Source organism: Aspergillus undulatus, assembly GCF_047715775.1.
Source record: "Aspergillus undulatus strain CBS 261.88 unplaced genomic scaffold BDV17scaffold_4, whole genome shotgun sequence".
Lineage (NCBI taxonomy): Eukaryota > Fungi > Ascomycota > Eurotiomycetes > Eurotiales > Aspergillaceae > Aspergillus > Aspergillus undulatus.
In genome coordinates this window covers 179,159-196,852 of record NW_027396608.1, presented here as the reverse complement: position 1 = coordinate 196,852, position 17,694 = coordinate 179,159, and the positions used below count along the sequence as shown (strand labels likewise).

General features: G+C 51.8%; 8 protein-coding genes and 1 non-coding gene across 9 annotated transcripts; 7 read left to right on the top strand and 2 right to left on the bottom strand.

Moving 5' to 3' along the window:
- The first annotated feature begins 592 nt into the window (after positions 1–592).
- Positions 593–2,442, top strand: BDV17DRAFT_143945 (uncharacterized protein). Its single transcript, XM_073754345.1, has one exon. It carries the CDS (start codon positions 817–819, stop codon positions 2,323–2,325), a length of 1,509 nt encoding a protein of 502 aa, XP_073619777.1. The 5' UTR covers positions 593–816; the 3' UTR covers positions 2,326–2,442.
- A 512-nt stretch (positions 2,443–2,954) lies between these two features.
- Positions 2,955–4,158, top strand: BDV17DRAFT_143947 (uncharacterized protein). Its single transcript, XM_073754346.1, has 3 exons — positions 2,955–3,242; positions 3,303–3,634; positions 3,688–4,158. Exons 1-3 carry the CDS (start codon positions 3,093–3,095, stop codon positions 4,115–4,117), a joined length of 912 nt encoding a protein of 303 aa, XP_073619776.1. The 5' UTR covers positions 2,955–3,092; the 3' UTR covers positions 4,118–4,158.
- A 703-nt stretch (positions 4,159–4,861) lies between these two features.
- Positions 4,862–5,518, top strand: BDV17DRAFT_287310 (uncharacterized protein; the record flags this gene model as incomplete). The annotated part of the gene is made up of 1 exon (XM_073761141.1): positions 4,862–5,518. The coding sequence occupies one exon, from the start codon at positions 4,862–4,864 to the stop codon at positions 5,516–5,518; it is 657 nt and encodes a 218-aa protein (XP_073619775.1).
- Positions 5,452–5,967, bottom strand: BDV17DRAFT_252474 (uncharacterized protein). Its single transcript, XM_073756560.1, has one exon. It carries the CDS (start codon positions 5,900–5,902, stop codon positions 5,741–5,743), a length of 162 nt encoding a protein of 53 aa, XP_073619774.1. The 5' UTR covers positions 5,903–5,967; the 3' UTR covers positions 5,452–5,740.
- A 2,215-nt stretch (positions 5,968–8,182) lies between these two features.
- Positions 8,183–8,266, top strand: BDV17DRAFT_t26. The gene has a single exon. It is a non-coding gene; the product is annotated as a tRNA-Glu (tRNA).
- A 1,022-nt stretch (positions 8,267–9,288) lies between these two features.
- On the top strand, positions 9,289–11,604 carry BDV17DRAFT_252472 (acyl--CoA ligase). Its single transcript, XM_073756559.1, has 6 exons — positions 9,289–9,799; positions 9,868–10,239; positions 10,304–10,576; positions 10,628–10,790; positions 10,841–11,163; positions 11,218–11,604. Exons 1-6 carry the CDS (start codon positions 9,524–9,526, stop codon positions 11,545–11,547), a joined length of 1,737 nt encoding a protein of 578 aa, XP_073619773.1. The 5' UTR covers positions 9,289–9,523; the 3' UTR covers positions 11,548–11,604.
- Positions 11,605–11,782: 178 nt separating this feature from the next.
- Positions 11,783–13,540, top strand: BDV17DRAFT_143917 (WD40-repeat-containing domain protein). Its single transcript, XM_073754343.1, has one exon. It carries the CDS (start codon positions 11,876–11,878, stop codon positions 13,457–13,459), a length of 1,584 nt encoding a protein of 527 aa, XP_073619772.1. The 5' UTR covers positions 11,783–11,875; the 3' UTR covers positions 13,460–13,540.
- A 412-nt stretch (positions 13,541–13,952) lies between these two features.
- Positions 13,953–14,260, bottom strand: BDV17DRAFT_287306 (NADH dehydrogenase [ubiquinone] 1 beta subcomplex subunit 3; the record flags this gene model as incomplete). Its single annotated transcript, XM_073761140.1, has 2 exons — positions 13,953–14,109; positions 14,163–14,260. 2 exons carry the CDS (start codon positions 14,258–14,260, stop codon positions 13,953–13,955), a joined length of 255 nt encoding a protein of 84 aa, XP_073619771.1.
- Positions 14,261–14,642: 382 nt separating this feature from the next.
- On the top strand, positions 14,643–16,185 carry BDV17DRAFT_287305 (CCR4-NOT core DEDD family RNase subunit POP2; the record flags this gene model as incomplete). Its single annotated transcript, XM_073761139.1, has 2 exons — positions 14,643–15,131; positions 15,199–16,185. The coding sequence occupies 2 exons, from the start codon at positions 14,643–14,645 to the stop codon at positions 16,183–16,185; spliced, it is 1,476 nt and encodes a 491-aa protein (XP_073619770.1).
- Positions 16,186–17,694: the final 1,509 nt, after the last annotated feature.

Genomic DNA, 17,694 nt, shown 5'->3' with positions numbered 1-17,694 from the left:
CTCGATTACAGTAGGAGTCTCGGGATCGTGGAGGGCAATCATATGAATCCCATGGGATCAGGGGACACTTGACAGCTGTGGCGATTGCGGCGTTATCAGAATTTCCAATGCAGAAATCTCCCCCGCACTCGTCCATCTCTTCATCTCAAAGTACTACACCACCAGCTTTCTGACTGAGACATGCCTTGATGAGATCGACATTAAACAAGAATGTTCGCCTTGAGATAAGTACAATTAGGACAGGGTGCCTGTGTGGAAGGACAGCTGCAGGGAAGAAATTTGTGCAGCACTGCATACATCGGAGAAGAGTTCTTATCGCCGATCGGTCGATATCGGAGTTTCCTACCGGGGACTCTGTAGTCTGCATAGTCTGTCTCTCTGGTTCGAGATCGAATTCGATCTGATGCTCTTATCTATGCTTGAACACATCAATCCTAGTTGTCCCGATCGATTCCTGGTTATGGTTCATCTCGATGATCATCCTCAATCGACCTAATGTTGCTAGATTGACGTAGGCTGGGTGCTATCCCTAGTTCGCGTCGGAAGTTACCCAGAATCTAGTTCCTGAGACCTTTGTGTGATCCTGCACGGTTTGAAATGTCGTGCAGATACATGCCCTCGTGACTCCGGTGTGCTGGAAATCCTGCAGGCTGACGTGGTTGCAGCATTCCGGAGGGGTTCGTGGGTTCGTATCCTCCACAGACAACACAGCTAAGCTCACACGCCCCTACAGACGCCAGCCTCCAGCGCCCTCCAGCGCCCCTACTGCGAGGATACTTCCGTCAAGCATGGGATGAATCCCATAATTAAATCAATATGTCCGCTTTGGATGTACGACAACTGAGTTCCATTTCGAAGCAGCAGATCTACGAGCCAATGAGGCGGCTGGTTCGAGGTCAAGTACTCGGCCAGCTCTTTCGGATCGCCATTTCTCTTCTCCTCCTACCGCTAGATAATACGATCCTTGTCGTGGCGGTGGTCTTGCAATGCCTCTCCCCGTTCTCCCCGCACCCTAACAGAATCCGGCGGGAGTTACTTCGCGATCTACGATTTCGCCCAAGGACCATCCTTGTCACTGGAGTAGATACCCCGCACGGCCTGCGTGTTGCACGATGCTGGTATAACGAAGGCCACCGGGTCGTGGGTGCGGATATTATAGGATCTGGATATACCTCTGGAGAGAGCATGTCGAGGGCCTTGACGGCCCACTACCGCATCCCGAAGCCGCAGTATGTTTCGCGATTGCTGGATATAGTTCTGAGGGAGAAGGTTGATATATGGATACCCTGCTCGCAATATGCTTCTGTCGTTGATGACTCCCTGGCGAAGCAGACGATTGAAAGCAGGACGAGCTGCAAGTGTATCACTCTCGATCCTCAGCTGTCATCGCAATGGGGCCGACCAGAATCGTTCCTCCAATATTTGCGCGAGAAAGAGCTGCCGGCAGTTGAAAATCATCGTGTACTATCGCGCGACTCCATACACAAGATTCTGCATCGCTCGCCCACCAAAACATACCACATACGCCAAACAGCCCCTACAGTGGACGTGGAGAAAACCATCGTCCTGCCAAAGAGGACCCTGAGCTTGACTTACCTAGAAGTCAGTGAGATTCAAATATCCAAAGATAGCCCGTGGCTTATGCAACAGCATGCCCGTTTGGGAGAGTTCATTGTGGAAATCTTGGTAATACGCGGCCGGATCACTGCTATCATGATTCGTCCACCCAATTCGGAGCCAGCCTGGGGAGATTCACCGTTGAATGAAGGCCTAGCGACGACAATCCACCGGGTCATGGATAGATTTGTGTCTAAAGGTGGGCCTCGACTAAGTGGACACTTGAGTGTTCGACTGATGGTGGACGAAGAATTGATTTCGAACTCTGTCCGCTATGAGGTGCGCATTGCAGGGTGCACGCAAGGCGCAGCTCGTATCACACATCTCCTGCAGAAAACACCTTCCCGCGCCCTAGTTTATGGGTACCTGGCGATACTATTAGACCAGGACGTCTCAAAGAGTTCGGCAAATGCGTTGAGTCCCGGGACCAGCCTAAGTTCCAGACTCACTCGACCGCCGAGCGTGTATCGAGCAATCAAAACATTGAATGTCCGCAGGGTTCTCCCGGCTCTTTACCGTGTCGCGCAGAATGTTGATTGGGCGTTATACGAAGCAGGCAAGCTCCTGATATTCTGGACGAACTGGCGATTTTCAATCATCGATCCCCTGCCATGGTGGTGGCACACGCATGTTTACTGGCCGTTGACAGAGCTGGACCGAATCCTCCATTCAGTCCAGCAAGCATTCGTATCGCAGGCGACAGCGTAAACGAACTGATTTAATCTTGTCATCAGGTAGCAGTTTATCGGCAGGTGGATCACTGGATTCAGCGTGGAAGCTTCTGGCGAGGCTGAGCCGATCGCCAGGTTAAAGCGACGTTCCTGAAGTAGAAGCACGTTTCATCGCATAGGCGTTTCAGCAGCAAACTTTCGAATGTTTTACGTATCCTATATGGACTTGCATTCTCAAAGGACCATTAAGAAAGACGGACAAGAGAGAACATGAGAGCTCATTGTAAAAGCAGATTGAAAGGTCATTGTTGCCATGCGCACAACGTGGGTGATGATGTAAGAGTGCTATTTCTGGAGTTATGCACGCTAGGTTCCAGTATTCGAACTTTATGCAGCTGCTCACCGTATGAGCCACACACGGACGGCTTTGGGCATTCTTCAGCTCGACTTCACCATTTCAACTTTCTAAAGTATCAGCTTCTCTCTTGTCATTATTATCAAGATCCTCTTTACAGACCACGCGATTGATAAATCTTTTTTTTACGTGCTTCGTCTGTCCAGCGCCAACGGTTTAGTGTCCGCGCGGCGTCGTCGGGTTGCCCCGTTCCACCAGCTGTCAGCCTGCCGTAAACACTGCTCACAGCCTCACACTACACCCTCTCTCTCTCTTTTGACCTTGGCCTCTCACGCCTTGCGACTTGGAGTCTTCCAAATTTTCGATAAACCGATATCAAATATTTGCCCGACCATATCCTCCTCTTTCTGCGACATCTAGGAACTGCAGATCGCAAATAAACAGTCAACATGAGGCGACCGTCGTTCAACCCCGGACGGACGAAGAATCTCATCCATGGGCTTCAAGCCTTCTTGATCTTCCTTGGATGGGCTCTCACCATCGCTATATTCACAAAAGGAGGTGGTATCGATGGGCGATCAGGCTATTACTTCGCCTTGGTAAGTGTCCGATCCAACTGTGCAAAGTATGGCACCCGATCCTGATTATATTGGTTTTAGTGCTGGTTCTCGATCCCCGGACTCATTTACCTCGTGGCTGTACCGATGTGGCCTCGCGCTCGACGATTTGGAAATGTTTACGCATTCGCGACCGTCGACTGCTTTTACACCCTCCTGTGGCTTGTCGCTTGGGCATGTATGGCCAGCTATGTGGCACAGGGCAAGCGCGAGGGCAAAGACACCTCGACCGACAACAAAAATGATAGCGAAAACACCAACGCTAAAAGGGCCGAGGAGGATGAGAATAAGGGTGGCTGCGACAACTGGAAGTATGGCAGCGCCAGTAAATGCCATGTTAGCACCGCCTCATGTATCATCGGCGTGGCCATTTTGTACGTGCCCTCGACCTATCTGTGACTTGATACTTGCTAACCGTCAATTCTAGCGTTCTTTTCCTCTTGACGGCCTGGATGTCTTTCCGCAATGTCATGCACTTCCGACGAACCGGTACCCTACCCGACGCTGTCTCCGACCCCACCTTTGCTGCTCAGAGCAAAGCTGCGTTCTCTTCGAACCCTGCCCAAGACTTTGACGAAGAGGACGACTTCCGCTCGGGACGCGGCGGACTAGGCTCATCGCTTCGCGACCGCGACGAGGACTACGCCCTGCTCCATCAAAGCGAAGTCGACGACCTCGGTAGCAACGCCGGCGGACGCTCCGCGATGCACGGCGCCTACGACCCCACCAACCCAAGCTCATCTGTCCTGCATGACTACAACGCCAGCGAGTACAGCACCAGCTACGGCGGTGCCCACGGCCAACACTATGGCGCCCCGTCAGACTACGACTCCAATCTCAGCGGCTACAACCGCTAAACATCTCACCACTCCTCTCGATCATTCATTCCCTGTTTACCTTTCGATAATGACCATGGAGCGGAGTTGGGCGCTTTCAGCTTAGTGCGGTGCTGCACTTGATTCTTTGCGATGACATTTTGTTGGTAAATGAAGCTTTGTATGTGTGCTTTCTCTGGCGATGATTTTGCGGCGGTTGATTCGTCTACAATGTGCCTGTGCTGCGTCATTTGACGATTGGATGATCTTCAAATTTGGCCTTTCGTGGTTCGACCTGATGTATAGATAAATACCGATATTTAGCATTTTTTAACAATGTAGTTGGCTGGCACAGCTGAATGCATTCGGCAGTAGTACATAATAATTCTTCGACGCCGCTTAGGCGGCGCCGTTGTAGTGCCGGCAGTATCACCACCGCCTCGCATCCGGCCATACTTTCGAGCCACCGCCTGATCTGGACAGGTTGCGGTGTCAATTGGCATTCACATCGTCTTGTACTTGCAATTCACAATTCTGGTGGACAGGTATCTCAGCTCAGAATAAATCAAATCCCAGGGTCCCCATTTGCGGTCTCAAGTTTCAAATCACAGTCCGTAAGTATCAGGCCCGTTGTTCCTCACTACTGTCTCCACACTGACACCCATCCAGATCCCCTGCGGAGTACACCATCACAAATTCCTACACCTACACCTATACACAATACCAAAACGACCCAAACAATCAAACCAACATTGGTGCCAGAGACTTACTCCTCAAAAATCCAAAATGGCCAGCCCAATCGACATCTTCACCCAACACCCCCTAACCCTGGACCCAACCTCAAAAGCCATCTCACTCGCAAACACATCCACAACACCAACACCCTCCCAAAAAGCCACTCTCGAAAACGAACTGAATGAACTCAACGCCCTCCACCGCGCCCTCCTAACCCTCGACCCACCAACAATCCCTCCTCCTCCCCTTCCACTAAACCCCAAGCGCTCCGCCCAGATAACCAAACTCCGTGACAGCGCCAACACAGCATACCGCAAGAACAACACCGGCGAGGCGATCAGACTGTACACATTCGCCATCGACATGGCTGTTTCCCGGCCCGGGTGGGAGCCCGTTGCTGTAGCGAGGGAGGAACTCGCCACGCTCTATGGGAATCGGGCGCAGGCGTATATGAGTCAGAGGGAGTGGGTTGAGGGGCTTGTTGATGCAAGGGCTGCGGTTGAGGGGAAGCCCGTTGGGAATGCGAAGGGGTGGTGGAGGGGGGGGAAGTGTTTGGCTGAGATGGGGAGGTGGGAGGAAGCGAAGACGTTCTTGTCGAGGGGGGTGGAGCTTGAGGGGAGGAATAGTGAGGGGGGGAAGGAGTTGCTTGTCCTGCTGGAGGAGGTTGAGGAGGGGTTGAAGAGGGGGGGTGAGAGTGCCAGTGCTTAGATGGGCGTTGATATCGTGACATGGGCTTCTTGTGGATGAATGGATGGATGGGTTTATGTTGTGGGTTATGTTTGATTCCCTTATGTTTCTTCTATCTCCGTTTGATTTCCTTTTTGTGTTTGGACGGTGGCCTCTACGTATAGAGCTACATTTTATTCACGATATATGGTGTTAGGGCTCGGCATTGATTTCAATCACAGTCACAAAATCACTCGTCTCCGGCTAGATTCCTATTGGCCGGACACTATTCACCTTCCGCCGTAGCTCTAGCCTACGTAGGCAGGTCAAGAATAGCATAACTGGAAGCGAACTCAGCAGGTAAAAGAAATCACCGTTCAGTTGCCCTTCGCGGTTGCCTGTATGCCGCGGAATGATCATGATCATGACCGCCAGACCAAGTATAACGACTCCAAGCCCCAAATGACTGCAGATATAATTAATCTTGAAGAGGATCCGTAAGATACCCTGGCGTATCGTTTCCCAGATCCGAGGGCCAAAGCAATGGCTAGTGGTAGAGGTATAAATACTCCAGACGGACCCCAGGAAGAAAGTCATGGGGAATACGCAAGGAGGCAGACCAAATCATGGCTCGTTACCTTCCTTGGGAGCATCCCCTGGAGCATTACCAATGAGCTCGGGGCCGATGCTGGCTTTGCTTGTCTTCGAGTAAACGCACATCTGGCTATGAAGCGGGGCATGTCATACAGATTCTTTGCATGTGGACTGAAGGCACATGTTCCATTGGACATGTCATCTCTAGATTTGGCTAGATAGAAGCAGCAGAATGGTTTTATCCGTGGGCACATACAGAGTAGTAAGGGCATGTATAGTCTTGGCAGGTTGAGAGCCAGAGGCGGAGCGGTTAACCATTACGCCACATCGGATGTTGTTGGAGAAGCGTGCTTTGTCTGCGTATACAGGCTTAGTTTAGATAGCAACCTTGCTTTCTCGCACTTTTCTGCGGGGAGATTCGCTGAAGAGCCCTCGGTGAGCACATTTCGAGGGCATAGAAAGAGAGATTAATGAACTCCAGATGTATGTCGAAAAGATTTGAGTCTCGACGGTAACTAGATTCCTCTCTAATAACGGCCCTCTCGGGGTGCTGCAGCGGACACCATCCACATTCGAGGTTGAGAAGCTTTGAAAGAGATAAGAGGTCTTCATTGATGATAATGGCAATTAACGGAGAGTTTCACGAGAATGTATTTGCGCATTGTTTGAGATAAGTCGTGTAATGGAGACAGTAGCCCTTGTGCCATGTTCATATTGCTTCTTGTCGAGCCTAGGTACAGATACTATTAAAGGAACCCTAGACCACGGCCCTTATTCTACAGAAGGTACGTTCTTACTTAGACGAGACCGGCCTGCTCTTCTTATTGTACAGGTATCAACAATAAGTTTAGGGTTAGAGAGCAGAATCTTCCACCATGAGTCCCAAATACGATGAAGCCGAGAGTGATGCCGCGATTCGAGGGGTTGGGATTCCCAAGAATCTAACTGCTCAAGCGCAGCTATGTCTAATCAGATACATCAGATACAATGATGGGTTTGGAACTGAGTTCCAAGACCACCGACGCTTGAAGAATATCGTCAAGGCCCTCAACGGGCGCGCTATCATGAGCAACACTATCCCCGACATCGAAGCCCCCTACGAGGTACCTACTACATTTGGCATCCCAATGTGGCCACCGAAGGCACCTACCGTAAGTTTGCAGCTCAGTACCCAGGAATGCGGTACCACGTCGGACGTGCTTGTGCAGTTGCTAGCTATGTGGATTTGTATCAAAAGCTTGACTTGCTCCCCGACGTACCCATTGCCAAAGAAGCTCGCGACAATGGGTGCACTGAGATCTTTGACCTCATCATGGGCCATGGACAGAAGTACGATGTGATGGACGACTATACTCGCACGGTCAATCTCACTAATCCACCAAAGGCCTGCCTGGATGGGGATACAGCAGTGCGCTCGTCTCTGGAAATCAAGCAGGCGTATTGCCAAAGAGGTCGTCATGCCCACTGCTTGAATATCGATGTTTATACTACTCCACACGAGGGCCAATACGGAGGACGTCACGCCCCTTCTATACTCCCCACTCCCGGTAGATTTGCCCGCGGTGAACAAGGACCTACTTATCCTAGTCGCTGCATACCATGGCGACATCGATCGATACATTCGGCTCCGTCGACCAGTCATGGTTCCTAACGAATTGATATGCGTTGTTCGTGGAATCTTCCACAACACTGTGTTCGCCAAATGGTAGTCCTTGCAAGGCCTCGCTAACGATAAGCAACGACTCGATAGCCGAGACAGGCTCAGTTACGCGCGACGCGCGGAGCAGGATTGACTCTGCCATATCCGCCCGCTTCATCACAAACAATGATCTCTCCCGCATTTCAGAATTTCCCAGAAAGTTCAACTACAATATATATATTGCGCATAGGCTAAGTAGACATATCATTACTCAGGGAGCGCAAACCATGACAATGAGTAAATCTTGCATAGCACTTACCATAATTGATCCCAAGTAGAAGAAGTCTAAAATAGGAAGCCTCGACCTGCAGCCTGTTTTACTTCCGTTTCGCAGACTTATACATCCTGCAATCCTTGCTGAAGCTCAATGGCTTTTCCTATATAGGCAAAGAAAGCACGCTTTTCCAACAACATCCGATGTGGTGTAATGGTTAACATCGTCGTCTCTCATTATATAATGATCACGACAGCTCGGGGTTCGATTCCCCGCATCGGAAGATGATTTCTTTTTTTTTTTTGCACCGTCAACATTGAAAATTTTTTTTGTTTGCGCCGCGTTGGCGATGTGGATATCGAAACGGCGGGTAGTGACGTAATTGCAGATACGGCTAAGCTATAATTGCATGGCGCTAGTCCGAGTCTAGATAAGGCCACTTTAGGCTCCCGCAATCATTCCTGATTGGGACTGCTGTCCTTTCCTGGACCGTGGTTGCAGGGAGGTCGTATAGACCATGGCCGACCAGGCCAGGGTATGCCTACAGTATGGGGGTATAATGGGTGGCATCAGTACGGCATAGGCAAGTCCTGTCTAGCTTTATTTCCGTACAAGAACACCCATCTATCAGAAAAGGCATCCTGTGCGGCGTTCCTTCCCTGGTCTTTCATGACTGACATTTCCCAGCAGGCCCGTTACGTCTTGATTCAGTTTAGAAGGATCCGGTGGATGCCTTCTCGGATTCTCCGTAGGCGGGAAGCTTCATGAACAAGAAGTAAGTGTTTCTGTGGAGTCATTAGATCCAGTCGCTGGCTGCCAAAGTTGTTGGAGTCCTGGTAATGAGTCTTCTACGCTTAACAATAAATCCTTATTCTATCACTGACATGATACAAAGAACTGGCGAGCCCATCCATCGGCGACAGCTTCGCTTTTCTCCCAGGCGACATCATCATAGCACAGGCGTGGTTGTATACGCGGCACCCAGCCTCGGGGTGGCTAAATTATCAGTTCAGTAGTGCAAGTCGGTCGAAACCATGTACTCATGTTTCTATGTAGTTTGCGCAATAGTTGTAGTCTTGATAATAGCGTGCTCCGCTGCGGTTGCTAAAGCAGGAGGGCGGATCTGGTGGCTGCGCAGAGGGCCCTGGCCTGAAGAGGGAAAAGCCAAGCAATAAGGGATAACGCGGGGTTGGAGTGTCAAACTTCAGATCTCCAGGTCAGAAGAGATGCCGAATTCTAGACCCGTAAATAGATGCAACCGCCTCGGACAAGCGCCGAGCTTTGGGCCAAAGGAGAATCACGAGAGGAAGAAGAGAGCCAGAAATTCGGCGTGTCCAGGTGGAGACCAACTCCGCAGCTAGCTCTCCCCGCACTCCCGGTTGAGGCTTCCATTGCGTCTCTCATAAGAATAATAGCCGAGCGAGTCCCCCTCTTGCTTCGATCCCTCCAGTCTTGTCTTTTCCTTTTCACATTTTCGCTACAAACACGTCTCATCTTACTCCTCTTCTCCTCTCCTTTAATCGGCGCAATACCACCGACCATGGTCTTCACCCCTGCAAGCGTGGCGGGCACCCTGCCTCCTATACCGGACAACATTCCGATTAGCGAATTCATGCTCTCGGAGGGGAATGGGCGCTATCCACTGTCAAAGGCAAGACATCCATTTACATGCGGTCTCACCGGGAAAACATACTCTACACTCGAGGTAAGGGACAGAGTGGAGCACCTGTCGCGCGCGGTCGGGAAGCTGCTCGACTGGGACCCGAACAGGGGTTCGGAATGGGATAAGACATTGGTCATATTCAGCTTGAACACAGTAAGTTCTGACTTGGGACCTCGACCGTGAGCAGTTTGCTTATACTTTCTCTTATTTCCCTCTTACAGATCGACACACTACCCTTGGCCTGGGCAACGCATGAATTAGGTGGCATTGTATCACCAGCCAGCGCAGCCTATTCGGCACCGGAGCTTAAACATCAATTGCTGGACTCGAAAGCGAAAGCATTGTTCACATGTGTTCCCCTTCTTCCTACGGCGCTAGAGGCTGCTTCTGCCGCGGGTTTACCGAAGGAGCGCATTTACTTGATTGACGTCCTGCCTGGCGGTGGGAAGATCCCGGCGCAGTATAAAACTGTCTCGCAGCTTGTCGAGGCAGGAAAGTCGCTTCCAAAGCTGGAAAAGACCAAATGGCGTGCTGGAGAGGCTGCGCGCCGGGCGGCTTTCCTTTGCTATTCGAGCGGAACATCTGGATTACCTGTAAGTAATGAGATGATTTGTCGGTATTGATCAGTGATTAGAACCTGGCTGACATGTAATGTAGAAAGGAGTGATGATCTCGCACCGCAACGTTATTGCGAATGTCCTGCAAATGACGGCTTTCGAGAAATCCTGGCGTGATTCGCAAAAGACCGCCGATGGCAGCTACTATACCGATGTCCTGCTAGGCCTTCTCCCTCAAAGCCACATCTACGGCCTTGTCGTTATGTGCCATTGTGGGCCATTCAGAGGCGACCAGGTCGTTGTTTTGCCTAGGTTTGAGCTGGGCACATATCTGAAGGCCGTCCAGAACTTTAAGATCTCTACATTGTTTGTCGTGAGTAGTGCATCGCTTGGTAGGTCGGTCCATGGTCTAATGGGTCGTTAGGTTCCCCCAATCATTATCAATATGCTGCGAAGTCCGGAAGCGTGCGCCAAATACGACCTTAGCTCGGCAAGAGCACTCGTCACCGGAGCGGCACCACTTGGAGAAGAAACTGCTGTCGATTTTCAGAAGGCTTACCCTGGAGTCAAAATTCGACAGGCATATGGTAGGTGGTCCGCTTTCGGAGTACGACCGTCAAGACTAACGTCTTTCTAGGCCTTACTGAGACGGCAACCGTGGTTACTTGCACGCACTACGATGATATCGTGTTTGGTTCCTCCGGCTGGCTCGTCCCAGGCGTTGAAGCACGTATCGTAACCCCCGAAGGAGTGGAAGTTAACGAGTACGACACACCGGGCGAACTCTGGCTGAAATCGCCCAGCGTTGTCCTCGGCTATCTGAACAACGTCAAAGCCACTAAAGAGACATTTAGTGATGGGTGGATGCACACCGGCGACGAAGCCGTAATCCGCAAGAGCTCCAAGGGCATCGAGCATGTGTACATTGTTGACCGAATCAAGGAACTGATCAAGGTCAAGGTATGTAACCAGTTAGACTCCGGCACGGACCATCCATATGCTAACCTGTAATAGGGCCACCAAGTCGCCCCTGCTGAGCTCGAAGCTCACCTCCTCACCCACCCAGCAGTTGCTGACTGCGCCGTCATCGCTATCCCTGATGACGCCGCCGGTGAGGTACCCAAGGCAATTGTCACCAAATCTCCCGAAGCAGGATCGGACGACGAAGCAACGATTAAGGCTATTGTGAAACATGTCCAGGACCACAAGGCGCGGCATAAGTGGTTGAAGGGTGGTGTGCGGTTCATTGACGCGGTCCCCAAGAGTCCCAGTGGAAAGATCCTGCGGCGGCTTCTCCGAGACCAGGAAGCAGCTATGCGCAGGCAGGGCGGACCGAAGCTATAGAGTTAGAGGTGTTAGACCTTGAGTGGACATTGTACATGCATTTTTGCGGACATATTCATGTGATATTTATGTAGATTAGACATATCTTTTACTGCAAATAGTTAGTTAGTTACTGGCAATGGTTGACTAACGAAGTTTTATGACTCCAAGGCCGTTGTTTGCAGTGTTTGATGGCGCGGGGAATCGAATTTGTAATGAGGGGTGTTCCAAAAATTTCCATTAACTCCATACTCACAGCTTGGCTTGCAAAAGAATATAAGAAGCAGTCAAGCGAAATCACCTTCATACCTATATTTTCTTTTTCCAGTCACAAGAAAAAATACCCATCATGTCTTCCTCAAACCCCGCCCGCCAAAACGAAGAAGACGCCTTCATCGACGCCGACGAAGCTGAAGAAGTCTTCCACCGCGATGAAGACCACCCCATGGACTCGGACAATGAAGAAGCGGACAATGACGGCGACCAAGTAATGGACTACGAGGAGCAAGAAATCGAGCTGCAGAACGACTCTGCCGCACACTTCGACTCGCACACGGACTCGATCTTCTGCGTCGCGCAACACCCCATCCACAACAACATCGTGATTACAGGCTCCGGAGACGACAGCGCATACCTCTTCGACTCGACGCCGAACTCCGAAAAGCCTCTTCTACCCGCTAGTTACGAGAGTGACCCGCAGCCGCGCCGGGAGCGGGAGTCGCTGCAGCCATTGCTTAGATTGCAAGGTCATACTGATAGTGTGAATGCGGTTGCGTTCACGGAGCCCAGGGGCGAGTATGTGCTGACTGCTGGGCTGGATGGGAAGTTGAGGGCTTGGAGGGATACTACGCCTAACCAGAACGGGACGGCGTGGGCGTTTGTCGCGGAGGTGCAGGAGGTTGATGAGGTGAACTGGGTGTCTATTTGCCCGGCTGGTAATGGGGATGAGGAGAAGGGGAACGTTGTTGCCATTGGTGGGAGTGATGGGAGTGCGTGGGTTTTCCAAATCAACCACAAAGACGCGTCGCAGCCGATCTCGATCCTGCAGAGCTTTTTCCAGCATACAGGGCCCTGCACGGCTGGGGCTTGGACGCCTGATGGGAACTTACTTGCGACTGTATCTGAAGATGGAAGCTTCTATGTCTACGATGTCTTCGGCGCTGCCGCTGCGGCGGGCGTCTCCTACTCCGCCGGAACAAGTGCAGTCGTCGGCTTAACAGCCGAGGACCAGCGATTCGAAGTCCCAGGCGGTCTATACTCCGTCGCGATCGCACCAGGCGGTGGTTTCGCCGCAGTCGGCGGTGCAGAAGGGCACATCAAGATCATCGGTCTCCCGCGTCTCGGATCAAGCGGTGCAGCGGGCCCCGGGTCCGGCGCTGGCGCATCGTCCAAAGCAAAGGGCCGCTCCGCCGCCCAGACTTCAGCCGCAACAGCAGGAACGCTACTCGCCTCTCTCCAGCCTCAAACCGACAGCGTCGAGACGCTCTCCTTCTCCGCTCCGCCGCTTACCCTCCTCGCCGCAGGCTCAGTCGACGGCTCGATCGCGCTCTTCGACACAGCGCACCGATTCGCTGTCCGGCGACACATTCGTGAAGCGCACGAGGGCGCCGTCGTTAAGGTTGAGTTCCTCCAGAGCCGCGCCGCGACCGCCCCATCTGTTCGTCCGAGCCCGCTTGCTGCCGCCACGACGGGTCACCGTTCGTACCTCCTTACTTCTGTTGGCATTGATGGGATTGTGCGACGGTGGGATGCGCGTGGTGGGACTACGGCTGCTGGGAATGGACTGTTGACGGAGTGGAAGGGACACTTGGGGCTTACGGAGGGTGAGGATGGTGAACAGGCAGGTGGGATTATGGGCTTTGTTCAAGGGTTTGATGGGAAGAGGGTTGTTACGGCGGGTGATGATGGGATCTCATTGGTTTTCGAGGAATAGGCTGTTCATTCTTTAGTGCCCTTGCATTTGTGATTGGTTGGTTCATATATAGATAGACATGACTATGATTCTGAACATATCAAATGTTTCTTGTACTCTGACCGGCGAGTATCTGTTCCAGTCCTGGAGCCCAACGCAATCTACACTTTTAGCACTTGCAGTATGATGAACGGAAAGAACTTGTTTGTATCACAAAAGATATCAGGAATTTTGATACAAAACAAACAGTTACTATGTACACTGACAAATCAAACCCAGGCGCCGTTTATAGAGCTGGGGCCAAGGTCGAGAACCAGACGTGTCCCTGCCAACCCTTCAACCCTTCTATCATATTGCACAACTAATGCACTCGTCCTAGTGGGCGCGCCATACTTTCAGCACGAGGCCAGATTTCTTCCGCACAAACCCGGGGTATCCTTGCTCCTGCTCCCTAACACGCCCTAAACTGCCCCTATGACATCCGGTCTCTCATTCTGATCGAGAAGCAAGATGCTCAGTGGTGGCTGTCGCCGTGGTGGTGGTCGTCTTTCAGGAACATAGCTTCGTAAACGCAGTAACCGGCGAAGGCAACGCTGGCGACACCGAGGCCAGGGAAGAGGCCCTTGAATCGGTTCCATCGGCTGAAGGGGCCGGTATATCTCCACGCCTCGCTGCAAAACAGTTAGCGTTTCCGAATAGGTAGATAGAAATTTGAAAGCCGTACTAGCGAGCCCAGGGATCCTTCTTAGCCCAAACCGACCGAGGCGAAGCGGCGGCCTTGAACTCGGCGACGTTGAAACCGGTGGGGTTGGGACCAGGCATGGTGTTGAGTGGAATTGCGCGGTTGCGGAGTGATGAATTTGTAATAAGGAGCAACGGCAAAAAGTACGGCAGCGAATCTTACCGTATTCCGAACCCAATGGAAGCGTACAGCAGCGTGCAAACGATCAGTATTCCGGTGTTGGATTCGACGTCGTCAGTTCGAAGCTGGAGAAACTCAAGTCTTGGCGCACTAACCCCAAAGTAGCTTCGAAATCTCTCTCCGCCTTCCCCATCCGTCCAATGGGAGCCGGCATTATCCTGTCAGTGGCCGGCCGGCGCCAGCGAGTCCATCCCATCGAATCCCACGCAATTCTCAAATGCATGACCAGCCCCTCGAGTCGCAGTCGCAGTCGCAGTCGATACCGCTACCAATTCGAACGCCATGCCACCACCTGTCGGCAGATACGGGCCCACGGGTCTAACAGGCCCCTACTCACACCTCGCACAACAAGCTCACCTGCAACAGCAACAGCAACAACCGCATCACCCGCCACACGCCCAGTCCAGCAACACCGCGCTCCCGCCCCCCACCCTAGGCGTGCACGCCGGATTCGCGACGGGGAACCCAAACACGAATATCAGCCCCTTCACATTACCTGGTGCCGGAGTGGGGAATGGAATGTCCGTTGCGGGCTTTGGAGGTGCCGATGGTGGGGGGACGGGGCTCGCGAGCCATGCGGCGCAGATGGGGTTTGCAAGGGGCGCGCAGATGCAGCAGCAGCAGTTACATCAGGCGCATGATGGGCGGTTTACGCTTGAGGGGAAGGGAGGGGGTGTGAAGACGAGGATTCGCGATGTCTGGAAACACAATCTTGCCCAGGAAATGGCGGTTCTTAGGCAGCTTGTTGAGAAGTATCCGTATATCAGTATGGTATGTTTGGGCTTACACTGGGAAGTTGTATTCTGCCGGGTTCAATGCTAATTGCTTGAAAATACAGGACACGGAGTTCCCCGGTATCGTCGCGCGACCGATCGGTGCCTTCACGAATAAAGCAGACTACCACTACCAAACATTAAGATGCAACGTCGATTTGTTGAGAATGATTCAGCTTGGGATAACGCTTTTCTCGGTCAAAGGCGAGGTTCCACCCCCGGATGCTACTGACGCGAATGGACAACCCCTGGGCAATGCCGTGATGCCGGCGGCTTGCACATGGCAGTTCAATTTTCGGTTCTCACTAGAAGAGGATATGTACGCGCAAGAGTCAACGGCCATGTTGGCGAAGGCGGGTATTGACTTTGCTACCCACGAGAAGAACGGCATCGACCCGCTTGAATTTGGAGCTTTGCTGATTAGTTCTGGACTGGTGTTGTTGGACGATGTTCACTGGGTCTCCTTCCATTCCGGATACGACTTTGGCTACCTGATGAAGATCATGCTCTGCCAGGCTCTTCCTGAAAACGAGGAGGAATTCCACAAGCTTCTCAACATCTTCTTCCCATCGCTGTACGACATCAAATACTTGATGAAACACGCAGGCCGAAACCAAGCCGTCAACGACTCACCCTTGACAGCCGCCGCGGCTCAGATTCTCACAAACATCGGCCAGAAATCAGGACTCCAGGACATCGCAGACGAGCTCGGAGTAAAACGTGTCGGCATCGCACACCAAGCTGGCTCTGACTCTCTTGTAACAGGCGAGATCTACTGGAAGATGCGGCAACTGATTTTCGGTGGCAAGATCGACCAGTCCAAATACTCCGGGCAAATATGGGGCTTGAACGGCCAAATGCCGGCCCTGACATATTCCATGAACCCGCATCAAACACCAAACCTCAACGGTGCCACAATATACTCAGCTGCTGGTACGCCGAGCACCCCAAATAATGCTGGCGTTCAAACCCCTCAACATCACACTCCCGGTACGCTGACGCCCGGAGCTACAGGTGGAGTCCTAGGACAATTCCAAATGGCGAAGTCGTGAGGTTGCTCTGGCAGCCTTTTCCCTACCTATCCTATCTACTAATGTATAGGCCGCTCGGCTCTCCATAATTGTCATATCCGTTTCCTTACCACTTCTCTCTACGCCACCTCTTCCCTCCCTTCCTTCCTCGCTTACCTAGCAATGAATACGACTTGACGGATGTACATAGCATGCGGCCCGCTGTGCTCGTTGGTGCATTTTGCCATTTCTCACTGTGGTTCCTTGCTCGTCACCTTAGTTGGCTTTGAAGGCCCGGGTGTTCTGTGATGTCTCGATGGGGTGTATGGTGTCCATTATGGTTCCTGTTTCTCTTTGTTCACTCGTCATATTTCATGCTCGGCTGGAATCTCATGCTCTTTCTGGGCGTTGTGCGGAACTTATATTATATCTCATATCTTGTTCATTTTATACATTCCGTTGCCTTGTCTTCTTCAGTTTCTTTTTTGATAGCGTAGGTAGACATGGGATGAATCTTTTGCGTTCTTGGCTAGGTGCTTCTCTTCTAGGGGAGGTCATGTCTGCCGTTGCCTGTCCATACAGTAAAAGTGGTGTCAATCGGTCTCTCCAGAACTATTCATAGACTGAAGCTCCAACCAAAATCTCCAGGACACCTTATGTCTTGAGAAGGTCTTGTGGGCTTGACTAACATGGGTGTTTATCGAATATTGTCTACATGGAGTTGAGAAGATGGATGCGTGACAGCTATCAGGAGAGATAATATTCCGTGAACTGTGCCTAGTCTTTACCGATTCACTCACTGCCTGACCGGTGAGGTGCCTGCCAACCTTGAGCCTTCGATCCGCGATTTTTGTGCTCCTCTCTCCTTGACTTCCGTCGGGACAGCCAATTTCCCTCGCTTCCGGCGTTGCCTCTCTTTTATCTTTGTCATTTCAATTTCCATCTTCTGCTCGCCTGCCTTCCACGTGCTGTCAATGTGTAATTCAATTATCCAGTATGTATGTCTGTGTTCCGGGCTGAGGTGAGCATTTCTCATGTCATCGTCTAGTTAGTTGGATGACCAGGCATCGGTTCGCATCCGCGGCTGCTTGTCACGGTATTCGGGACCTGTCCGATGCGCCGTCGGTAATAGCCGTCGTTTTGCTAGTATACTCCGTCTGACGCATTCAAAACAACGTGAAGGTGCATATTCCATGATCAATTCAAATATCAGTTTAAATCCACCGCTTTTGTTCATCTCCCACTCTGTGATTATCCTGTCTCGCCCTCAGCAGATCCACGATCACGCACCACATCTACTCATATCGACCACCATGACCCTCATACATATCGGTCAGTCTATTTTCTTCCTTCCCAGCCACACTACTAACGCTCGCCTCCCAATCCAGTCCTCTTCAAGTTCCGGCCGGGAGTCAGCGAGGAGCAGAAGGCGACATTTATCAGAGAGCTCAAGACGTTGAAGAATCTACCCTGTGTCAAAAACGGACGTCTTATTGTCGGAAGCCCGAGCGTTACAGACCCAATTGAACGCAGCAAGGGCTTCCAGATTGC

Excerpts from the sequence above, each read along its gene's own strand:
- BDV17DRAFT_143945 (XM_073754345.1), top strand. The coding sequence starts at position 817 with ATGTCCGCTTTGGATGTACGACAACTGAGTTCCATTTCGAAGCAGCAG.
- BDV17DRAFT_143947 (XM_073754346.1), top strand. The coding sequence starts at position 3,093 with ATGAGGCGACCGTCGTTCAACCCCGGACGGACGAAGAATCTCATCCAT. Across the intron at positions 3,243-3,302 it reads CAGGCTATTACTTCGCCTTG|TGCTGGTTCTCGATCCCCGG; the intron begins GTAAGTGTCCGA and ends TATTGGTTTTAG. Across the intron at positions 3,635-3,687 it reads ATCATCGGCGTGGCCATTTT|CGTTCTTTTCCTCTTGACGG; the intron begins GTACGTGCCCTC and ends CGTCAATTCTAG.
- BDV17DRAFT_252474 (XM_073756560.1), bottom strand. The coding sequence starts at position 5,902 with ATGATCATGATCATTCCGCGGCATACAGGCAACCGCGAAGGGCAACTG.
- BDV17DRAFT_252472 (XM_073756559.1), top strand. The coding sequence starts at position 9,524 with ATGGTCTTCACCCCTGCAAGCGTGGCGGGCACCCTGCCTCCTATACCG. Across the intron at positions 10,577-10,627 it reads AGATCTCTACATTGTTTGTC|GTTCCCCCAATCATTATCAA; the intron begins GTGAGTAGTGCA and ends ATGGGTCGTTAG. Across the intron at positions 10,791-10,840 it reads CAAAATTCGACAGGCATATG|GCCTTACTGAGACGGCAACC; the intron begins GTAGGTGGTCCG and ends ACGTCTTTCTAG.
- BDV17DRAFT_143917 (XM_073754343.1), top strand. The coding sequence starts at position 11,876 with ATGTCTTCCTCAAACCCCGCCCGCCAAAACGAAGAAGACGCCTTCATC.